Source organism: Lissotriton helveticus, chromosome 7 (assembly GCF_964261635.1).
Source record: "Lissotriton helveticus chromosome 7, aLisHel1.1, whole genome shotgun sequence".
NCBI classification, from domain to species: Eukaryota; Metazoa; Chordata; class Amphibia; order Caudata; family Salamandridae; genus Lissotriton; species Lissotriton helveticus.
This window is the reverse complement of record NC_136068.1, coordinates 840238516-840258206: the sequence shown is the minus strand read 5'-3', so window position 1 is coordinate 840258206 and position 19691 is coordinate 840238516. Positions and strand designations below refer to the sequence as shown.

The following is a 19691-nucleotide window of genomic DNA, read 5'->3' as shown; positions in this document are numbered from 1 at the left end:
GATAAGCTCTATGCAAAATGCTGTACTGTACGAGTTGAAAGCAGGCATTGTGGGAAACCTTACATGGGTATGCTAATGTTCTAGACCATTCATTCGGGGACGTTCCACAGTCTGTATCACACTCCCAAACGTGTTATTTCTGTTGTCTGATATAAGCAGATTTAACATGTGTCAGAGACACAATTTGTTGCATTGCTGGTTTTAAAAGACGCTGGATTAAAGGAATAAGGATCCTGATGATGCAATGTCTCGAAAGTTACAGACAGTAGTAGTAGGGGTCAGTACAGGACTGTTGAGCTTTGCTGCTCCCCTAAATATCCGATTAAGGTATTAATGTTAACCCAGGTGATATTAGTGCAGGAGGAGAGACCAAGTTGGAGAGGAGCCCCTGATAGAGGATCGATCTAAAGTATAAGATGAACTTAAAGGGGAGTGACTACATATCCTAGAGCTCTGTGAGAACTAGAGCACTCATTATGGGGTCTTAGGCGCCTTGGAGGAGAACAAAACCTCCTGGGAGATCTAGATATATCTAGCCATAACCATCTCATTCTTGAAGTATTCTAAGTAGCAGACTTAGGTGGCACTGATGTTACCTAAGGGGTCACTAGTGACTTCAGTCGCAGCTGAATAACAGAACTCCAGTCCTAAGATTCAATATACCTGGATCAAGAGAAAATAAACATTTTGAACTTATGGGTGATCAACTGAGTGAACACACTGGTAACAAGTGTTGAGAAATATATATGCATACATATGTGTGTACTTCATAGTTAGTTCCAATTGTCACCCACACTTTCTCAACCCATTGAGCTATCCCACTTCTCCCTACTACACATGCTGCAAACCAGGTCCTCAACGCAACACGAGCCCCGCTACCTCACAGATTCCAACCTTGCAACAAGGCTCTCACTGCCCTGGACAGCCCGGCAGCTGCAGGCACCCCTTCCCCTTTTTGAGGCCCTTCTCTCTCTATGGTACCATGCACATCTGGTACCAATTACCTCAAAGAAACACCTATACTGCCTTAGTGTCTCCCATGTTAGCTAAGTTCATTAGGACAATCCAGACGCATAGACCGTTTCCGTCTCAGAGCCCCCGACAGCTGTCTATACTGCAAGTTATGGTACAGATGTTTTCCTTCCATTTTATGCTAGTGCTAAATTTCTATATGTTTTCTCATATTTGCCTCATTGTCTTCTTTGTTCTATACTGTATATAAGCCTGGTTAACAGGACATTCAGAGAAGATGGAGCCTTTAGTGCATGCCCACATTACGTGCAAGTCAGCTCTTCTTCCTTGGCCGGACATCAAGCATTAATGCCTATAAATAAACATCTATTAAATATAATGGGGTTATCCTGTGTTCCTCAGAACCTATGTCAGCTATCCTTGGAATATGTAAAGTAGATACAAGGATACACTGAGCAAAACATTTTTGGGACATTTTGAATATTTGTGGTTCCAAAGTCTCATGTTTGTGTATGTGATCACCGGGAGATTTGTGATTTTCACTTTGTATATGTTAATGTGATGTATTGTTAGAAGATATACCAGAGGATCAGATAGTTGGAGACAAACTGTCCAAAGTATGCAAGTCATTTTTGTTCCCTGGTGTGAAAATGGACGAGGAGTAGCGCTAGGGGGCCTGAGACCTCTTGAGATAGATTAAATTAAATATTTGACGGAGACCATAGAATTATGGGGTGATGCAGTATGGGAGTCACACTGTATGAGCGACTGTTTGCAGCAATGGAGGTCAACTGCCAGAAAGAGAGCTCTCCTTTTAGAGAAGAAAGGCCAGAGAAATGGGAAACCACCGCAGTCTCTAGACATAGGGTCTGAAGAGACTTTGGCAGAGAACAGTGAGTGTGCGCCACCTAACAAAAGAGAATAAGAACTGTGAAAGGATTGCCCCACGATATAGTCAATGTTTGCTAGAATTAAGTAACTGCGTTCTAACATAATAACATTTTCTGTCACTGTGCAAACACTGTGGCTTTACAACAACAGTAGTAGATGGGATACAGCAATTTCAAACACCCCTCTTTCTAGAATGCCTGCAGCTCTGATGTGCATGTGGACGCACAGACAAGTGCATGTTGATTTCAAAGAGGTAGAGAAGTTGTCTACCTCAGAGAAGCCACAATGGCTTTATAAAGCGAGGAGAGAGACAAAATGGGGAACATGCAGTTGAGGGTACATGGACTGATGCGGAGATCTGTTTGTTTGCGGATGAAAAAAGGACTAGACAACAGAGGTTGAATGAGAGTGGAGGTTTCAATTCCTGGCATATGCTTAGAGGCACGAGCGGGAGGGGTCACCCGACACAAGAACCAATCACCTTTTCTGTAGGCACTGTTCCGCCTTTGTCTCATTATACAGCCTCTCCTCAGCCACCTTCAATTTACCCATTCTTCTAGGCCCCTACTTAAAATATGTAAGGACCAACACACATGCACATGTGCCCCTTATTTGTTTTTACATATCACTGGAAGGGGATTTAACAAGGGTGTCTGACATGATGGCTGGCCCCAGAGAAAGTTGTTTTAGAACTGCGGCTCTGAACGAACACATATCCTTTGAAGGGGATGGGGAATATGGTTTTGAAACCTTGATCTCTCCTGGGCGACGATTTAGAGCTCAGAACAGAATAAAGGGAGATCAACGAGCAACGCAAGATGTTAGCTAAAATGAGGAGGGAGGCAGAGGAATTACAGCAGATGGTGGAAAATAAAACAGAGGAAATACACCATTCCTTTAAGAAAATTAAGTGTCAGTCAGATGAGAAGGAACGAGAAATCCTTACATTGTCACGACAAATGCAATAAGAGAGAATGAAGAGAACAAATTTACAGATACGACAATTCTAGCGTCTAAAATGAAGGCACCGTAATATTGTTAAGGGAGGCATAGCGATGCTGCAGTCTTTGACACCTTTAGAGGCTACACAGATGGCAAAAGATATCCCAGACCCGTTCACAGTCAGTGTGAAATATTATGAGTGGTTTCTTAAAATGTGCATAGCGTAAACTGATTTTCCTAGATATGTAGAACTGCCACTGAAAATAGGATATAGAAGTAGATGGCTACTAGTAAAAAGTACTTTCCAAATTCCACAGAATTGAGATTGGGTAACCCTGACTAATTTTATGTATGTCACAGAACGTCAAATGAAGGATTGGCTACTTTCTGAAGAGGACACAATTAATGGCCTAGCCATAAAGGATGGTGGTTTTTCTTAGGGTTAAGGCCATATTGCAGAAGCCAGACAAGTCAGTGGCTGATAACATTTTAAGGTACAATGAAGCATGGGATAATAAAGCAGGGGTACAGCGGACAGTAGAGGCATATCGTGTTAGCTTCTCAGACAATTATACATGGATTATTAGCTTCAGTGGCCCATAGTTGTAAACTGCCCAACCCTGATTGGTCAACTGAAGGATATCAAGCGTTGTGCACACTTCTGATTAATCTGGAAAGGAATGCTAGTTTTAAGGTAAATAAGGACACAGTTAAAAGTGATAAAGGGATGGTTATGTTGCAGCAGATGGGAGGAGAGCCCTGAGGGAATGTACGATCAAGGGGCATCACGTAGACAGGCTGGAGAGCAAGGATACCAGAGAAGAGACCAGAGTAGGGATCAGTGTTATATTTGCCAAAGGTACGGGCTTTGGGGTAGAGACTGTAGAAATAACAGAGGGAGAGAGAATAGGAGAGAAAGATGGGGAAATGGCATAAATGACGGGAATGAGGTCTAGCCAACAGCACCACCCATGCCCAAAGACATCCAAGACCCAAAGCACTCCATGGGGAACCCTTTCTGGGGACAACAAGGATCAGCATAGGACAACGCTGAGAGAGAGACAGTGACCCAAATTGCATAAACCCCACCCCAGTGTTTTATAATGAAGGTATCAGAAACGCCAAAGGAAAATCCCATATGTCCAATTAAGGTAGGTTGTAAAGAGCTTGATTTCTTGATAGAGAGTGGCACAATAATATCGGTGGTAAGGGACAAGATAGGACCAAACAGTAGCTGGAAAGTGACCAATGTGGCTGTGAATGGAAAGTTGATGCATGAACAGTTCAATGAACCAGTATATATAATTATAAAATGATACACTAATTTCTTTCATCCCCATATGCGCCCATAAATTTGATGGGGCACGATCTTTTATGCAAATTGTACTCAACATTATATTTTCCACAAAATGAGATTTACGTAAAAGTATGTGAGGACAGGTTAGAATTAGATATTAGAGCACTAACTGCTTGCAAATTAAGTGAGGATTCAGTGCTGTGTGCACACCCTGTATTGTCTCTCTTTCCAACACAGTACCAATGGACTCTTTACAGGGAGATTTTTATAATATTTTCCGAAAATTGTTTAAATACAGCCCTGACGCTGAGACTGATTTGGTCACTCATTTATTGCAGTTGACATTAGTACCAGGACGTGTACGCTGTACTGCAGCATTTTTCCTAGGATCAGTGCCTGAAAGGTACGCCTCCATGATGAACAAACACCTGTACTGGACAATGCAGTTGCTAGAGGACACACTGTATGTAGGCAAAGAAAACTGCAGTAACCAAATTGCGGCTAGTAAGGTGCAACATACCTGCTGTGTCTCATTCAACTGAACCAAGCAAACAAAACCAATGAACATGCCCTACACCTTACCCACCCCATTTGCCCACTATTCTCCCAGTCATAACTATGGATAACACTAATAAACACCCCCTCCCTGCCTTGCAGACCTAAAACTGGCTGCCCCATCCCCTTCTCTGCAGAGAGCCTGCCTCCCAACCCAACAAGTTAAACTGAGGAGACATGTGGCTCCCCCTCAGGGCCGGACTGGGAGCTCAAAGCAGCCCTGGTAAATTTTATTGGACCAGCCTCCATACAGTGTGTAGCGAGCAAACCCTGACCTTGCGAGAGAGGACTTGCAGGTGATGGAATTTTTCCTCCCACCAAGAATTTTTTTTAAAAGTGGCAATTGAACAGGAAGGTCCAGGAACAGCCCAGTCAGCAAACATGCCACCAGTATAATGAAAAACGACCCCCCTCTGTTGTACAGACACTGCCACCAGTGTGAGAAAAAATACACCAGCCAGCATGAGAAAAGATGCACCACTTGTGTGAGAAAGACACCACTGCCACTTTGAAAGAAAACACAACTACTAGTGTACACACAAAGGCACCACCACGATGTTAGAAAAGAATCACCACTAGTGTAAAAACCCTAAGACCAATGTGACAAAAGGCACCATCACTAGTGTATAATGCTAGACACATCACCACCAGTGCGAGAAAATACACACAGCCAGTGTGAGAAAAGACACTATCACCCTAAGTGTAGGGAGGACACCACTACTAGAGTGCATAGCTGCCATCAGTATGATAAAATCCACAGAACTAGTGTGAGAAAAGCCATAAGATTGAAGGACAACCCATTGCTTGTGAAGAAAGACACTAGTATCACTGTGAGAAAGATGGTACAACTAGTATACAAGACACTACCAATGTGAGAAAAGACAATTCACTACTGTGAGAAAGGTGCTCGTCTACAGTGAGAAAAGACACCACCACCGTAAGAGAAGACGCCACAACCAGTGTTCAAAGACTCCGTCACCAAGTTTAAAAAGACACACCACTAGTGTGAGAAAAAAACACCACTGATAGTGTACAAAATACACCAGCTGTAGTGAAAAAAAGACACCACCACTACTATCCAGAAACCACCAACAGTGTGAAAAAGCCAAACCACTAGTGTGTGAAAAGACATTATTATTAGTACACAAACACACCACCACCAGTGTTAGAAAACACAACACTAATAATGCACAAAGACACCCACCTCATTGTGAAAAAGGGGGTTTAAAGACTATGAGAAGGTGGTTCTGACCATTTTGTCTGCCCAGATTTTTTATTTAGCCTTTTGATCACCTGGTTTTTCACCTTTTACTGTGGGAGAGCCTCATAACCGGTGACGCCCCTACAGTAAACTCATGGTAAAATGGACCATGCATGTTTACTACCAGTGTACACCTTTTAAGATATGGCAGCTGTGACGCAGTAAGGGGCACTTGGGTGGTAACACATGACCACGTGTGCACACATGTGAGGGCTGCATGCGGGAGACTCCCATTATGTGCAGTTAGAAACTGCACACAGGTAGCCTGGCGCAAAAGGGACTATGCAGAGTTTGGTAGTGACCTGGAACAGGCCTTATAATGTGGGTGTACACATGCAAGGGATAGGCAGAGTGATTTACTGTTTGACTGTACAGACAATCCAATATACTCCTATGGGAAAGACTACGTTAGGGCTCAGCTCCAGTTCTCTTTTGGGTAGAAACGCCAGAGTCACAACGATGTGCACTGTAACCCGTGTAAAAAGAACAATTCTGTAAAGTTCAAAAGGTTATCTGTACAGCTTATGGGTCATCCAGAAATGTCATATTTCTCCGACTCCCACTGGGCTGGGTTATTTACTTTTCATTCCAGCTGCAGAAATAAAAGCCCTCAACGCTGAAAGGAAACTACGAACAGTGCTTAAGCCTGCCCTGAAGGAGGTTGGGATTGGGTGAACCACTACGCATCAATCAGCAAGCTGTCGGCATGTGCCAGGAAGAGGGTCTGACCCTGGCCACTCCACACAGGAGGGAGTCCAGACCTCTGAAGCTAAGCCAGGGAGGTGGACATGGGGAGGCTCATTTGACGATTTGCTGGTGGAAGGCACTGGCAGTGATGTCAGCGAGGGGTGGAGCGGAGATGCCCAGAGCAAATGTGGCAAGTGACTCCGTGGTGATACCATTTTGAGCTATCCAAGAAGACTGTGCAAGGAGGTTGGGTCAGGGGTGGAAAGATGATGCGGCACACCAGAGGTGTGTCCCTGCTGGACACTGCCGCCCCCACTTAAAAGGTCCTGCACAGGGGAGAGAGCTCTCTCCTGGTTGTTCTTTCTGCCGGGCACTGGACTTGGAGGCAGTCGCCCTGGACAATTGAAAGGAGAAACCTCCCCTGACAGCCATCAGGCCCCATGACTCTGACTGACTGACCCCAGAAACAGTGGGTTTACTCCCTAGTACCAGGTAAGCTGGTCCCCCTTACACCAACTGAGGACCAGTTGGAGGAACGTCTGGACTCTGCACAAGAAGTAAAAGGCCCAGAGAAACCAAAGCAAAAAGGCTGGCACAGGGAACAGTGAAATCAACTCTCTGTGAAGTTTGGCAACTTGGAGGCCAGAAGAAAGTGCTACAGGGGCCATATTACAGTAAATACACATTTCCATTGTTTGCGCACAGAGAACCTTTAAAAAAGTGTGCCGGGCACAAACAATGAAAATGTGCCCTATTACCATGAATGCACTGCCCCCATGCCAGCCGCAAACTCAGGCTGCCCTGGGGCAGTACATTGCAGGTGGGTGCAGTCAGCAACCACACCCGCCTGGAAGGGGATGTCTGGGGAGTCCCTAGGACCCACTTTACCCCTCCAGACAGCTGCACTCAGGGGGTTGCACTGACAGTGCACCTCATGAGAGCATCTTTTTCTCTACGTCCATGTCTGTAATAGAGCATGGGGGCAGAGGCATAGGGATTGAATTATTTGCACGGGCACGCCCAAGCAAATGATGGAATGCCCCCTCAAAATAGCGCTTGGGCTTTATGAGTGCCAGCGCTATCAGTATTACAGAAGGGGCCGCACAAGCATCTGCGGCCCCTTCTGTAATACCAATGTGACCCGGGAGTGTGCAGAGAGGGCGCAAAGGCCCGTTGGCCCCCCCCCTCCCCCGGGGCACTTTATGCAATACAGCCTCGAGTGTCTAGGGCTGGGCACCAGGAGCAAAACCGCACCAAAAGCGTCAAAATCAGCCCAACGGGGCCAGATATATGCCTTCGTGAAGCAGGCGACCTTTGACCTTTTGGCCGGGGTGGCAACGAAGCACATGGGGCTCCATCGCTGTCCTCAGCTGTGCCTCTGAGGTGCAGCAGGGCCTGGAGGCTGCCCTGAGCCTGGAGGCGAAAAAAATAACCGCCTTGTCAGCAGGCAAATGCTCGGGATGATGCTCTCCCTCGAATATATGATAATACAACGCTTACCTGTACCACGCATGGCTTTACCACGCGTATTTTACTACGCATGTGTCTTTACCACGCAGCATTTGAGCACGCAAGACTGTACTCCGCCATATTTACGTTACGATAACCAGCGTCAAAACACGTCTTTCAAAATAGAGATAGGACCTCTATTTTGACGTACACGCCACGTCGTTGTTGAAGCTCTTTCCTTTCTCTCAATTTGCACTGAATAGCGTTTTTTTCGAACGTTTTCTTTTTTTTTTATTCCGCTTTTTTTTTAGGGGGGGAGACCCCCCCCCCCCCCAACCCCCCCTTTTTATTGTCCTTTTCTCCTAATGAAATACACGCAGGACGAAGCGAAGGAACGAAGACTGGAAGCAATGAAACTTGCGTTGTAAAAACGTTCGTGGAATGCACCCGCGGTGAAAAGACGTTTGCGTGGTAAGTGACCCGTTGTAAACGTAACGCGTGGTAATGCGTTCGTGGTAAATGATGTTTCCCGTTCCCTCTCCCTCCAGGTCCTGGGTGTCGAAGAGGCCTGCGGTATCTTTGCAGCTCTGCGCAACATCTCAAGTCAACAGGCCCGGCGGTCTAGAAGAATCTTCTTCGACTGAAGGGATTGACACGTCATAAGAGGCCTCATCATGCTCGAGGGGAGATTACAGACCCGGTGGAGAGCAGCCTCGGGGTACCTCGATGGCCGTATCAAAAGGGCGTCCGTTCCATCACAGACGAAGCAAGATGTGGACTGAATGGAAGGAAAGAAAGGACCAATGGGTGATGACTCACCGGGGGCTGGAGTTGGACAGTAACTGAAAGCGTCGACCTGATACGAGAGAAAAAGTGGAAATGCAATTGTATACAATACTGACAGGGACATAATGGACCGTGAGCAGGGCCGGCGCTAGGCATGGGCAGCGTGGGCGGCTGCACAGGGCCTCGCACTCAGCCCACCAGCATGGGGCCACGCACTGTTGATGTGACCTGTTGTTCCCCACTGCCCCCCCTCAGTGTGCCCCCCTCGGTAGCCCCCTTCCAGGAGTCCTCCAGCCCTCAGACTGTGACCCCCCCCCCCCGCCGCCTCCTGGTTTCCTTAGAGTAACGCCCCCCCTGTCTTTCGCTCAAAAGCCTCCCCCCCCACACACAGTTAAAAAAAAGGTGTCGCCTTGCAATTAAGGTCCATTGGAGGGGGCCCCCTCCCTGGGCCTCTCAGGGATGGTGTCTGTCCGGAGGCATAGGGGAGGGAGACGCTCCCTCAATTGCAAGAGGACCATTCACAGACACTGTGGGGGGCCCATTGTCCAGCATTTTGGCGCCCCCACAGTTTTAACTTTTAGACCACAATCAATTTTCACACCTATCGGGCTGAAGGTGTGAGAAATGCTTGTGGAGTAAAAGTTAAAACTGTGGGGGCGCAAAAATGCTGGACAATGGGCCCCCCACAGTGTCTCTGAATGGTCTCCTTGCAGGGGGCCACTTATCTAAATTAGAGGGGGCCTCGCACGGTGCCTTTTAGCCCAGGGCCACGCAAATCCTAGGACCGGCCCTGACCGTGAGAACTGAAAAGACCACCGCAGCTGTGTCGATTCGGAGCACTGAAGCACGTCAGAACAATGACGGGAAAAAAAGTAACAATGGCGCCGATGACCATGAGCATTACTAGTAAGAGGTGGAGTCGGGTTATTTTGTGACTCGAGAAGAATTCTTTGAATAAAAATAATTTTCACACATCCGGGGCCAAACACTTGATGGCAGGAGTATGCACAGCATGTGTATCCAGATATGCCTCGAACATATACATATATCTCTCTTCACAAAATACTCAAAGGGGGGTCACTTCAGTGCCTATGACTGTAGATGAGGATCCCTTGGAAGAGAATTGTAGCTTTGTAAAGTAAATAGTAGAATCTTTCATTCTTACTGACTGAGGTGCTGGCCCATTTCTTGTAAGGCCTGCTCTTGTTCTTCACAGATTTTCTGTATTTCCTCCTTTTCATCTTGCAAGTTCTTTAGCTCCTACAATCAACAAGAAGAATCTAAACACAGAATCATATAAATAAATGGCAAGTACAGTACAATGCTTCACAATTATTTCCTCACCCCAAATATCCTATTTTTTTTCCAGCTAGATCTTCTTCACTACCACTATATCAAGTACTACTTTGAGTAACTGTTAGTCAAAATTGCAGCATGGTTTATCCCTACTCGAGTGAAATGCTATAATTACTCTTCAACACTTGTACTGTCACGTCCCTCCTTCCTTGGGCTTCACACTTCCCAACTGGGCAGCAAAAGATAATGCTGCACACTTTCTGCTGAAACACGCACTGGAGTCACTAAAAACAACAAAGAACATCTGAACAGTCTAAGACAATTAATTTAGCTTTACCATTGGATAGCCTTTTTTCTTTATATTCCTTTCCTATACTTGCTTCCTCTTTCTTTGTGCTTTTCAATCTTTATGTCTAGTCTAGTGTAGCAGGACCCTATGGCTACTGGTGCTGGCCCTATCAAGTTTGAAATGAAAAACACTCACAATGTGACATATTCTAGAGCATCTATTGTTTTATTAAGTATTGTGTTCTTTGTTATTTATCCTTTAAAACGATAATATTGCAATTTTAAATTAAAAATTACCAATCAGGACAAGTACAGGCAATGGGACATATATTAAGGACTGATAATTTAGAGTTGAGCTCCTTGACAGAAAATAAATGGTGCTCAGTCCCATATGGAAGAGCTTCATAAGGCGTTGTGGCCTAGCCAATACTTAGCTATTCATTATGGTGTTTTAATGAGGGCAGAAAGTGAAATTGCATATTTCCGGATGCAATTTGTATAAAAGAGACCACCAAAATAAAATATTTTGACTACTATGTTGTTGTTATGTAGTAGTATTTGCTTCTCGGGCAAAAATAAAAGTGAAAGAAATTATTAGTCCTCATACGCCCATGATTTTGCCGCAAACATTTACATCAGAGAATGTCTCATTGCTGAGGAAGTTTTTCTAATTTAACTATCCTGAACCTGAAGGAGATTCAGGATGTGCGGCAGAAATGAAGGGGGTAGTTTGAATCGCAGATCAACAATAATATTTAACATTTTTGTGTTTCTGTTATTGTATTGTTAGGTACACATTACAACACGCAACGTCTTAACCAACAGACATTTTCTCTTGCAAATAAAGAAAAAATAATTGCAGTTACACAAAGGCATGGCATATATATATATATATCAAGTTTGCTGCAAAGCTAGAATGCCCAAAATACTATATAATCATTTTCCTGTTCAGCAAAAAGCAGGTCATGGCAGTGATTCCGAGAAAGTGTGCAGCTGCATTAATTTCACAGCCACTCCCAAAGTGCCCAATGATAACGATCTTACAGCTGCTGAACCAGCACTGTCCAATCTGCTACCTCTTTGTAAGCTTATCGCTCTTCGTAAATTAAATGCGACATTGCCATGCCATTGCCCGCTTCAACATATCTTTCACCCAGTCCTCCAGCCTTGATTCCCTCCATCTCATCCAGAGCATAGTTTTGAATCTGTTAGGAGGAATTGCCCTTAGAGATGCAAACATAAATTAATGTTTTCCTGTTTTAGGCTTAAAGACAGTCCCTAACAAACAATCTTTAAATTAATCATTGGGATTATTAGATGTAATTTAGCTAGGACTTGTTTTTTAAACATGTTTTAATTTGTTTTATCCTTTTCCATTACAACAGATAAAGCAACAGGGTGTAGAAGACCATAATACATTCACAACATGATTGGATATAGTAAAATTGACTTCATACATGAAAGCCAGACTCGGCGTGTGCTATCAGTTTTCAGCCGCATAATGCAGCTTACTACACTGACAAAATCATGGAAGGTTCATGGGGGTCTTTCATCAGGGGGGATCCTTCGAGTTATATGCTAGCATTTTCCAGAATTTAGCTAGGACTTGAGTCCAAAACCTCTGTCTGGATGGACAAAACCAAGAGGCTGATTTAGGTTTTGGCAGACAGAGAAGCGTCAGGGTGGCGGAGAAAATTACCTCAGTCAAATTTATGCTGAACGAAACCGCTGTCACAGCAGCTTCGGTCAAGGTACAAAATGTGTGGTGGATATCCTCTGTTCCAACTTTAGTTTTGACAGGTGTCTACAAAACTTTTAACATTTTTTTGTTTTTCAGATACACGCCCCCAAAGTGGGAGATTGGTTTGGAAAAACAAAAACCTAATGACCTCCCCCAACCTGGGAGATCTCTCCTAGGATGTGGGGGAATTTGTTTTTATTTTATATCCCTCACTGCCAGGTTTTACATGAATAAAAAAAAAGACATCACACCGCCCACCCAAAATAGAACAGTGTAATGCCTTTCCTCTGAGAGCAACTGCTCCATTGGGCTGTAGGCAGAAGCTTTCCAATGGAGCCAATGAGGGCTCTGTTGATGGAAAGCTTAGGGGTCTTCCATCTCTAAATTATGTGGGTGGACTGAGAGTTTTTATGAAACAGGCTATTCCATCACATTTGCAACAAAGTACCCTGTCCACCAAACTCCAAATCAGGTGGAAATTACTTTCCAAGGACCTTAGCCAACTCAGGAGGGTCTCTGGGTATATTTAATGTAGCTTCATAGAATGAGTATTCCCCCTCCTTCTATAAAGAAACATTTACAATGCAACGGTCTCGCCTTTGCAAAAGTTAGAGCTATTGGCATTGTAAATGACATTTTTAAAAATTTATGTGATGGTTTTGAAAACAGATAAATAAATGGCATTGTCATTTACAATGGCAATAGCTGAGCAGTAGAGAGTAGTAGAGAGTTGTAGTAGTTAGTACAGAGTGAGGAGTAGAGTTGTAGAGAGTAGAGTAGTAGTGAGTTGTAGGCAGTAATAGAGAGTGAGTAGTATAGATTAGTATAGAGTGAGTAGGAGATAGTGTGTAGGAGATCGTGAGTAGTAGAGAGTGAGTAGTAGAGAGTAATGAAGAATACTAGATAGTAATAGAGGGTAGTAGAGTGAGTAGTATATAGTAGAGAGAGTAGTAGATAGAGTTAGTAGAGTGAGTAGTTGAGAATGAGTAGTAAAATTGAGTAGAGATTAGAGAGCAGTAGTTAGTGAGTACTAGAGTGTAGTAGAGAGTAGTAGAGAGTAAGTAGCAGATAGTGGAGAGAGTAATTGCGTGATTTGTGAGTAGAGTAAGTAGTAGATAGTAGAGAGTAGTTTGAGTGTGTAGAAGAGAGTGAGTAGTAGAGAGTGAGTAGTAGAGAGTGAATAGAGAGAGTGAGTAGAGAGGAGTAGAGTGTGAGTGGCAGAGAGTAGTAGTAGAGAGTGAGTATAGTTCGTAAAGTGTACTAGAGAGCAGTTACTCCCGTACGTGCCACTAGAACTGTACTGAAACGCAGAAAAATTGAAAGCTATGAAAATATTGCTAAGGCGAATGTGATTTCTTTCAAGAGCCTCTCACGGCTGCTTTCTGTGCCATCTGCTGCCTGAGCAGCTTCCCAGTGAATGGAGCTGCACTGAAGCAGAACTGCTCCCGCACTAGGGCACAATCAGGTCAGGTCAGCACACGCTGGCACCGTCACAACTCCCACCACCTCGGTACCAATGCATGACCACCTACTCCGGAGCGTGAAGAATAAGCTACAGGTCCCAATCCTCACACTTCCTTTACCACAAGCACCAGAAATGCCCGATGGCTGCACTACACCAACCTGACTGCAAGAAGCCCAGGCCTCCTGATGCAGAGTACCAAAAGCAACTACATCCCGCCCCCAGTTAAGCAACCCAAAAAGCTTTCACTAAACCCGCTCTGCTCTCAAGCAGATTCATTCCCCCAACTTGCGATGATGTTTTACAAAAATTAGTAAGCACGGGGACCAGGTCGACAGAGTCCCAAATGCATACACCCCTCCCTCTCCATCTAATCAGTTTAAACCTTCTTAAAAAGCAAGTGGAGCGGCTGCAGTGGCCAACCTCTCCCTGCCCATTCAGCATGTTGCATTACATTAACCCTGCTGGCTCTGCGGGGCTGACATCACCTCGGCTCCATTCTTCGGCGTGCCGGCCGAATCATCGCAGGCACGGCTGCGCCTGGGCTTCTGCGCAGGGAAAACATCACTGGGGGCCACTTTTCAATGATTTTGTTGAGTTCGGGATTAGCTGGATTAAGGGACCCCCTGCAGCTGCGAGGAAGTTTCATCACGGGGTCAGCATAGTTCGAACCATAGTCTGTCAACACCAATCGAGGGAGACTACACAAAAACCAGCCAGTTTATAACGCGAAATAAGCGTGCACAGAGCCACTCAAAAATGTTCGATATTTAATCAAACTACCTGGGGTCGCTATAGTAGGAATGTCCGGTATAGTTGGGTAAATACGTAGTTTATTTTGGTTGCAAAACGACCGGAGCAAAATGGACGACCGTGTCAGATCTTTTATTTAAGTTAGTACAAAGTGCCCGCCATATTAGGCCAAAACCAGCAGCCGATACACACATGAAGTTAGCCCTTTTAAAGAATGCTGTCCTAGGTCAACACTCATGGTCACGGTATAAACGGTGTTACCATCCGAGGAACAGGCTTCGGACACTTAGGCGTGGGCACTCCAACATTCTGCGCATAATGTTCCGTCAGTCCAATAAAAAAAAATGTAGGCCCGCAATACGAGAGCTATTAAATATGGATAAAAGCGAGTGTTCCCTGCCCCAATGCAAAAAACTGAACATTTCTTGCCTTACCCTTCTTATTTATTTTTTAACCTCCATTTCACTCAAACTAAAAAAGGTTTGGAAAAAAAGGACTCATAGATGTGTGCATTGTGTTTTGGGGAGATTCTTCCCAAGAGGCCTCATCTAGCACACAAACTTGGCTGTTCAATCAAAGCCTGATCTGTTATATTTCTGCTTTCTCCCATTTGCTGCATTCACCAACCAGAGAAAAGGGGGCACCTCAGCAGAGGCTCTGGCCTGCAGCTGTAACACAATACTTTTGCACAGCCCTGTGGACCCCTGACATAAATTTTACACCGCAGCTGTTCCACGTTGCTGGCTTCATTCAGGCCACAGAAAAATGTATTCAAGTCAACAACAAAAACGTTACGAGAAAAAAGTGAGCGTGCTCCTGCCCTAACATTATAAGTCTGCTTGCAAGCAAAATGATAAGTCAATTGGTGTAGGAAACAAAAAAGGAGAGAGCTTTCTTTTGCAAGCCATGTGAAACTGTATCTTGTGATAAAAGGGAGGCCCGTCCCATCCCCCCAAAACTCGGCAAGAAGTAGAGAATGGGGAAGTGAAAGCGCACGACCTAAAGAGAAATACCCATTATAAAATGGAAAGGAGTAAATCAAAAATCCTAACCCTGGAAACAGGGCAGAGATTTCAAAAGACCGCATGGCAGGGTAAAACAACAAGTGCTCGCCATGACACAGCGCTGTCCCTTTCAGACTGACTTCCTGCTGACATAAAAGGTTCCTTATCTTCTTTATGGGGCCATCTGTTGGACCCATAAAGAATATAAGAAAGCTTTTACGCTAGCAGGACATCAAGTAAGTCAGTCTGAAAAGGACGGGGCTTAGAGAGAAAGAAGAACGTCACTAGGACCTCTTCTCATATGGCTGGCCACCGTTTAGGATGCCAGCCAATGAAAAAGAGGGGCGGGGCTTAACCTCGCTAGTGAAAATCCCTCTATGTCATTAAGTCTCGCCAGCTCGTCTGCGCATGTGCGCAGTCTTTCGCAGGTGGAGACCTAAAAAGTCTCAGAACAATCTTCTTCCCATTGCTACTCTGTTTAATTTGCTCTCCATTGTGCTACACATGGAGCCAGTCTGCCACCAGAGATTAAGCTAAGCATCACCATTAGGGTTTTTGTTATTTTTAGAATATCTGAGAATACCACCCAGATTTCTATGGCTATTTGCACCAGCTATGCATTTTGCACGAACTGTGCCATTCCAATGTCAAAAGACACTTTAGATCCTTAAGTGTTATAAAATTATTATCAGTATACAAGTCTGCAGGTTTAAGGCAACGGCCACTCATCCATTGCACCCCCCCCCATTTCCTTTTTGATTGTTTTGAAAAGTGGTAGACTAAATGCATACCCCTTGCAAAAGGAGACCTTTATATAACCACTCTTTCCAATATTCTCCCAATTTCTCGCATCATGTAAGGATAACTCTCGGTTGTGCAAATCCCTGTTGTTTTCCAATTAGTGTACATGTTGTAATTGCAAAACCATATGATGAAGTTCTTCGTCTACCAGCCTTAAACCATCCCCCTCCACCTCTAACTCTATCTCTAGCCAAGTTAATCATTCCTAGCTTAACCCTGCTTCGGACCCAGCCGTATTAAGCAAATGGTCCAGGTCTTTGAATAGCTGTGCAGATATAATTCACCGCACCTTGAAGAGAACAAAGGAACCTTTTTAGAAAGTTAATTTTCGCCAGTGATGCTTGACCCATTATAGACGCGGAAATTCATTAAAAAATAAATAAATCACTGACTTTCTGAGGCCTTGCACTACTCTGCCCAGATTACATCGCTTGAATTTCCAGGCAAGTGAAGCATTCTGGCTCCCACATTTGGTAATTTGTCTCTCCAACCCTTTCAACTCTTTATGGGGAAATAATTCAATTAAACAATGGTTGTACCTCAGCACTCTATTATTTAACATAGAAGCAAGTGCTTCTAAGGAAAGGAAATCTCTATATTGACCTTCTTACCGAATCATGACTTATTTGCAATCAGAGAAAAACGTCCATCCAATATTAGACTGTATTTAGAGAACATCCAAAATATGAAATATTTTTACTGTTTTAATGTCATATGTAGCACAGTTTTTGTTGATATGATGTCATATAATGTCATATTATTGATACATATTTCAAAGCACTTTGTTAGAAGTTCTTCAATCAATGGATCCCAAAGAGAACACAAAAGGCAGCCGACACGTGTTTCGTTACTAAAAGTAACTTCCTCAAGGCTTTTATCGTTTCCTAATTAGGATAAGTCATACGGGATTGAACGAAGTTTCAAGAAATAAAGAGCTGATGAACTTCGAACGAAAAGTACGTTGCCCTTCTATTTTTATAGGTCAACCTCATATATTGTGAAAGTTTTAGTCCTGAGCAAAAAGTGTTCTATCAACAGTTGGCCGCAATTAGTTTTAAAACCTTTTTTACATAAACCATGTGATCACTTTTCGCTCATTGATTTCTGGATTTAGACTGGTCTTAAAGACCCTATTGCAACTTTTGTTTTTCATCGAGGCCATTGATTACCTGTGCATGTAATTTATCATTTGGGTATCTAGACTTTCTTAAGCCTGACTTGAATGTGAACCTTTCGTTCTATTATCTTAAACATTAACACTTTCTGCATGTCATGTAAGTTATATGACCTGATAATATCTGTCTCTGACTGCCCCTGGACTGTTTTAACACTGTTCTTTCACTAAGTAGTAATGTTTTTCTTTTTGTGCATCGTCCGGGTTTTTACCCTTCTCCATGAATGAAATGTTAATTGAATTTCTCTGTCTAACTAGTCAATCTGCTTGTTCTTTTGAATGGAACGTCTTTTTGATTTTTTCATTTATGTTGCCGGCATAACCGATGACTTATTTTTCAGACTGTATGGTTGTCTTTTTTCTAAACCTATATAACTCTTACTGTTGATACTGTTACCTACCAGTCCAATTCTCACCATCTCACGCGTCACGTTATCCTCTTTTTTGGGTTCCTAGCCAGAGTACCGAGTCTGTTCTTCTAGATTATTGATATTGGTTGTTTTTTGATTTCTTGTGTTTCTTCTCAGTATTCAAGGAACCATATTTTTATATTTCCTCACCTGGTTTCTACCTATCTCATGTGTGATGTCACTACCTAACGTGTGAGATGTATTTTTTTTCTCGCTTTCACATCCATAAGGGTTTTCACTCACGTAAGGTGATCTTCTGCGCTATGCACCATTTCACAGACAATACGTTTTTTCCATACTGTACTATGTTTTTCATCTCACCCCCAGCCCTGAAGAGTCACAGGCTCCTTGCCCGCTTGACGAAACACGTGTCGGCAGGTCATTTGCTTTTGAAGTTACCTTTCAACAAAGGAAGGTCAAATACAATCCTTTGAAGAACAAAAAGACTTTCTATCGTGTCCACTTTGTTTCATTTACTACCTATTGTGTTCTTTTGATTAAGCATGATACATGTATACACCTCGCTTAACGTGTGCACAGGATTCGTGTCATAATCTCATGTATACTAGTTTGTCATCTGCATATATCCAGACAACATGCATCGTAGCCCCTGCTTTTATACCCCAGTCTGTAGATTGCAGTCCAGCAGTGCCACTGAAAACACAAACATGAGCTGGGACAAAGGGCTGTCCTTCCTGGCAGCCCCTATCAGTACACCAACTGTCATTTCGTTCGCCTGGTCTTCACCCTTGCCTTTGACTTCGTGTATATCAGTTTTATCCATCACAAAAAAAAGGCCAAACTTCATGCTCTCCAGTATACGTAGCATACAGTCCACCTAATCGTATAAAATGCTGGATCTTCTGCTGATATTGAAGTCAGTCACTGCAAATTAATTGTTTTCCTTTGGGACACAAATCAGCATTGGTTCGAATGCTTTAAGGTTCAAGGTAACTATGAGCAGACTATTGGCAATGAGAAACTTAAACCCTCCGGGAACACCTCAAACAGCATATCAGCCAGTACTTGTGCCTGCATATGAACTGTCACACCATTATGTCCTCTAAGCCCTAGAAATTCAATATGGGCACCTCTTACTAAAGCAATCAAGCTAGTAAATTACCGATTTTGGTCCCCTTCACAAACTGACTCTGCCTATATGTTCTACCTACTCACTTCCACCAAATCGGTTTGTCTCTCCACATTATGGGCAGCATCTTGATCTATACTCTTAAGGTTGGTTTCTGATGTGTCAAGCTCAGCTTAGTACTGTATATCCTGAATATCCTATTCATTCATTCCCCCCGCAACCCCACCTTGAGCACCTCCCATTGCGTTGCACAGGTGCTATGCTCCGGTTATCTTTAAAATAACATTCTGAATATGCTCCTGGATGGCTATCTTCTGTAGGTTTTGTGGGTGGCTCAATAGCAAGGATTTTCTTTAGCAAGAGAGTGGCTCGCTCAACAGATATACAGCAATTCAACTCTACTGAGCATTCAGGGCTTAGCAATGAGCATCAGCCCTAAGGGGCTGCTTAACCTTTTGACCATCTAGCACACAATCCCTATCTTCCAATCACAATTTGGGAACATCTAATTAATGCAAAGCTATTGTAAATATGTCAGTCGCACATCCCCCCGTTACAAGAAAAGATTTGAATCAGTGAGACAGAAGCAAATCTTAGACCCTTAGACCCAGCATTATCATCTTATCACCAAGCAAACCCATGTATCTTACAGAACACATCTTTCTTTCTGCGCTACCCTCACTACCCATCAAACATTCCACTCCATCTTAGCTAGTCAGGCTACGACCCCCAGGATTTGCATCCTGTTTCAGGTCTTTCTGAGAGGTCTCTGCCACAAGCATTCTCTTCTTGCCCCACTGTCCTGTGATACGCCTGCTAGCATTCCACAGCC

At 43.8% G+C, this 19691-nt stretch overlaps 1 protein-coding gene across 3 annotated transcripts in view; it reads right to left on the bottom strand.

Annotated features, from left to right (window-relative positions):
- RUFY1 (RUN and FYVE domain containing 1) overlaps positions 1 to 19691 on the bottom strand; it is a 594809-nt gene that overhangs the window by 90480 nt on the left and 484638 nt on the right. For all 3 annotated transcript variants that reach the window (XM_078653337.1, XM_078653336.1, XM_078653338.1), the window contains one exon: positions 10006 to 10100. In XM_078653337.1, coding sequence (XP_078509463.1) covers positions 10006 to 10100 — 95 coding nt within the window. The remainder of the gene's footprint in view (positions 1 to 10005; positions 10101 to 19691) is intronic.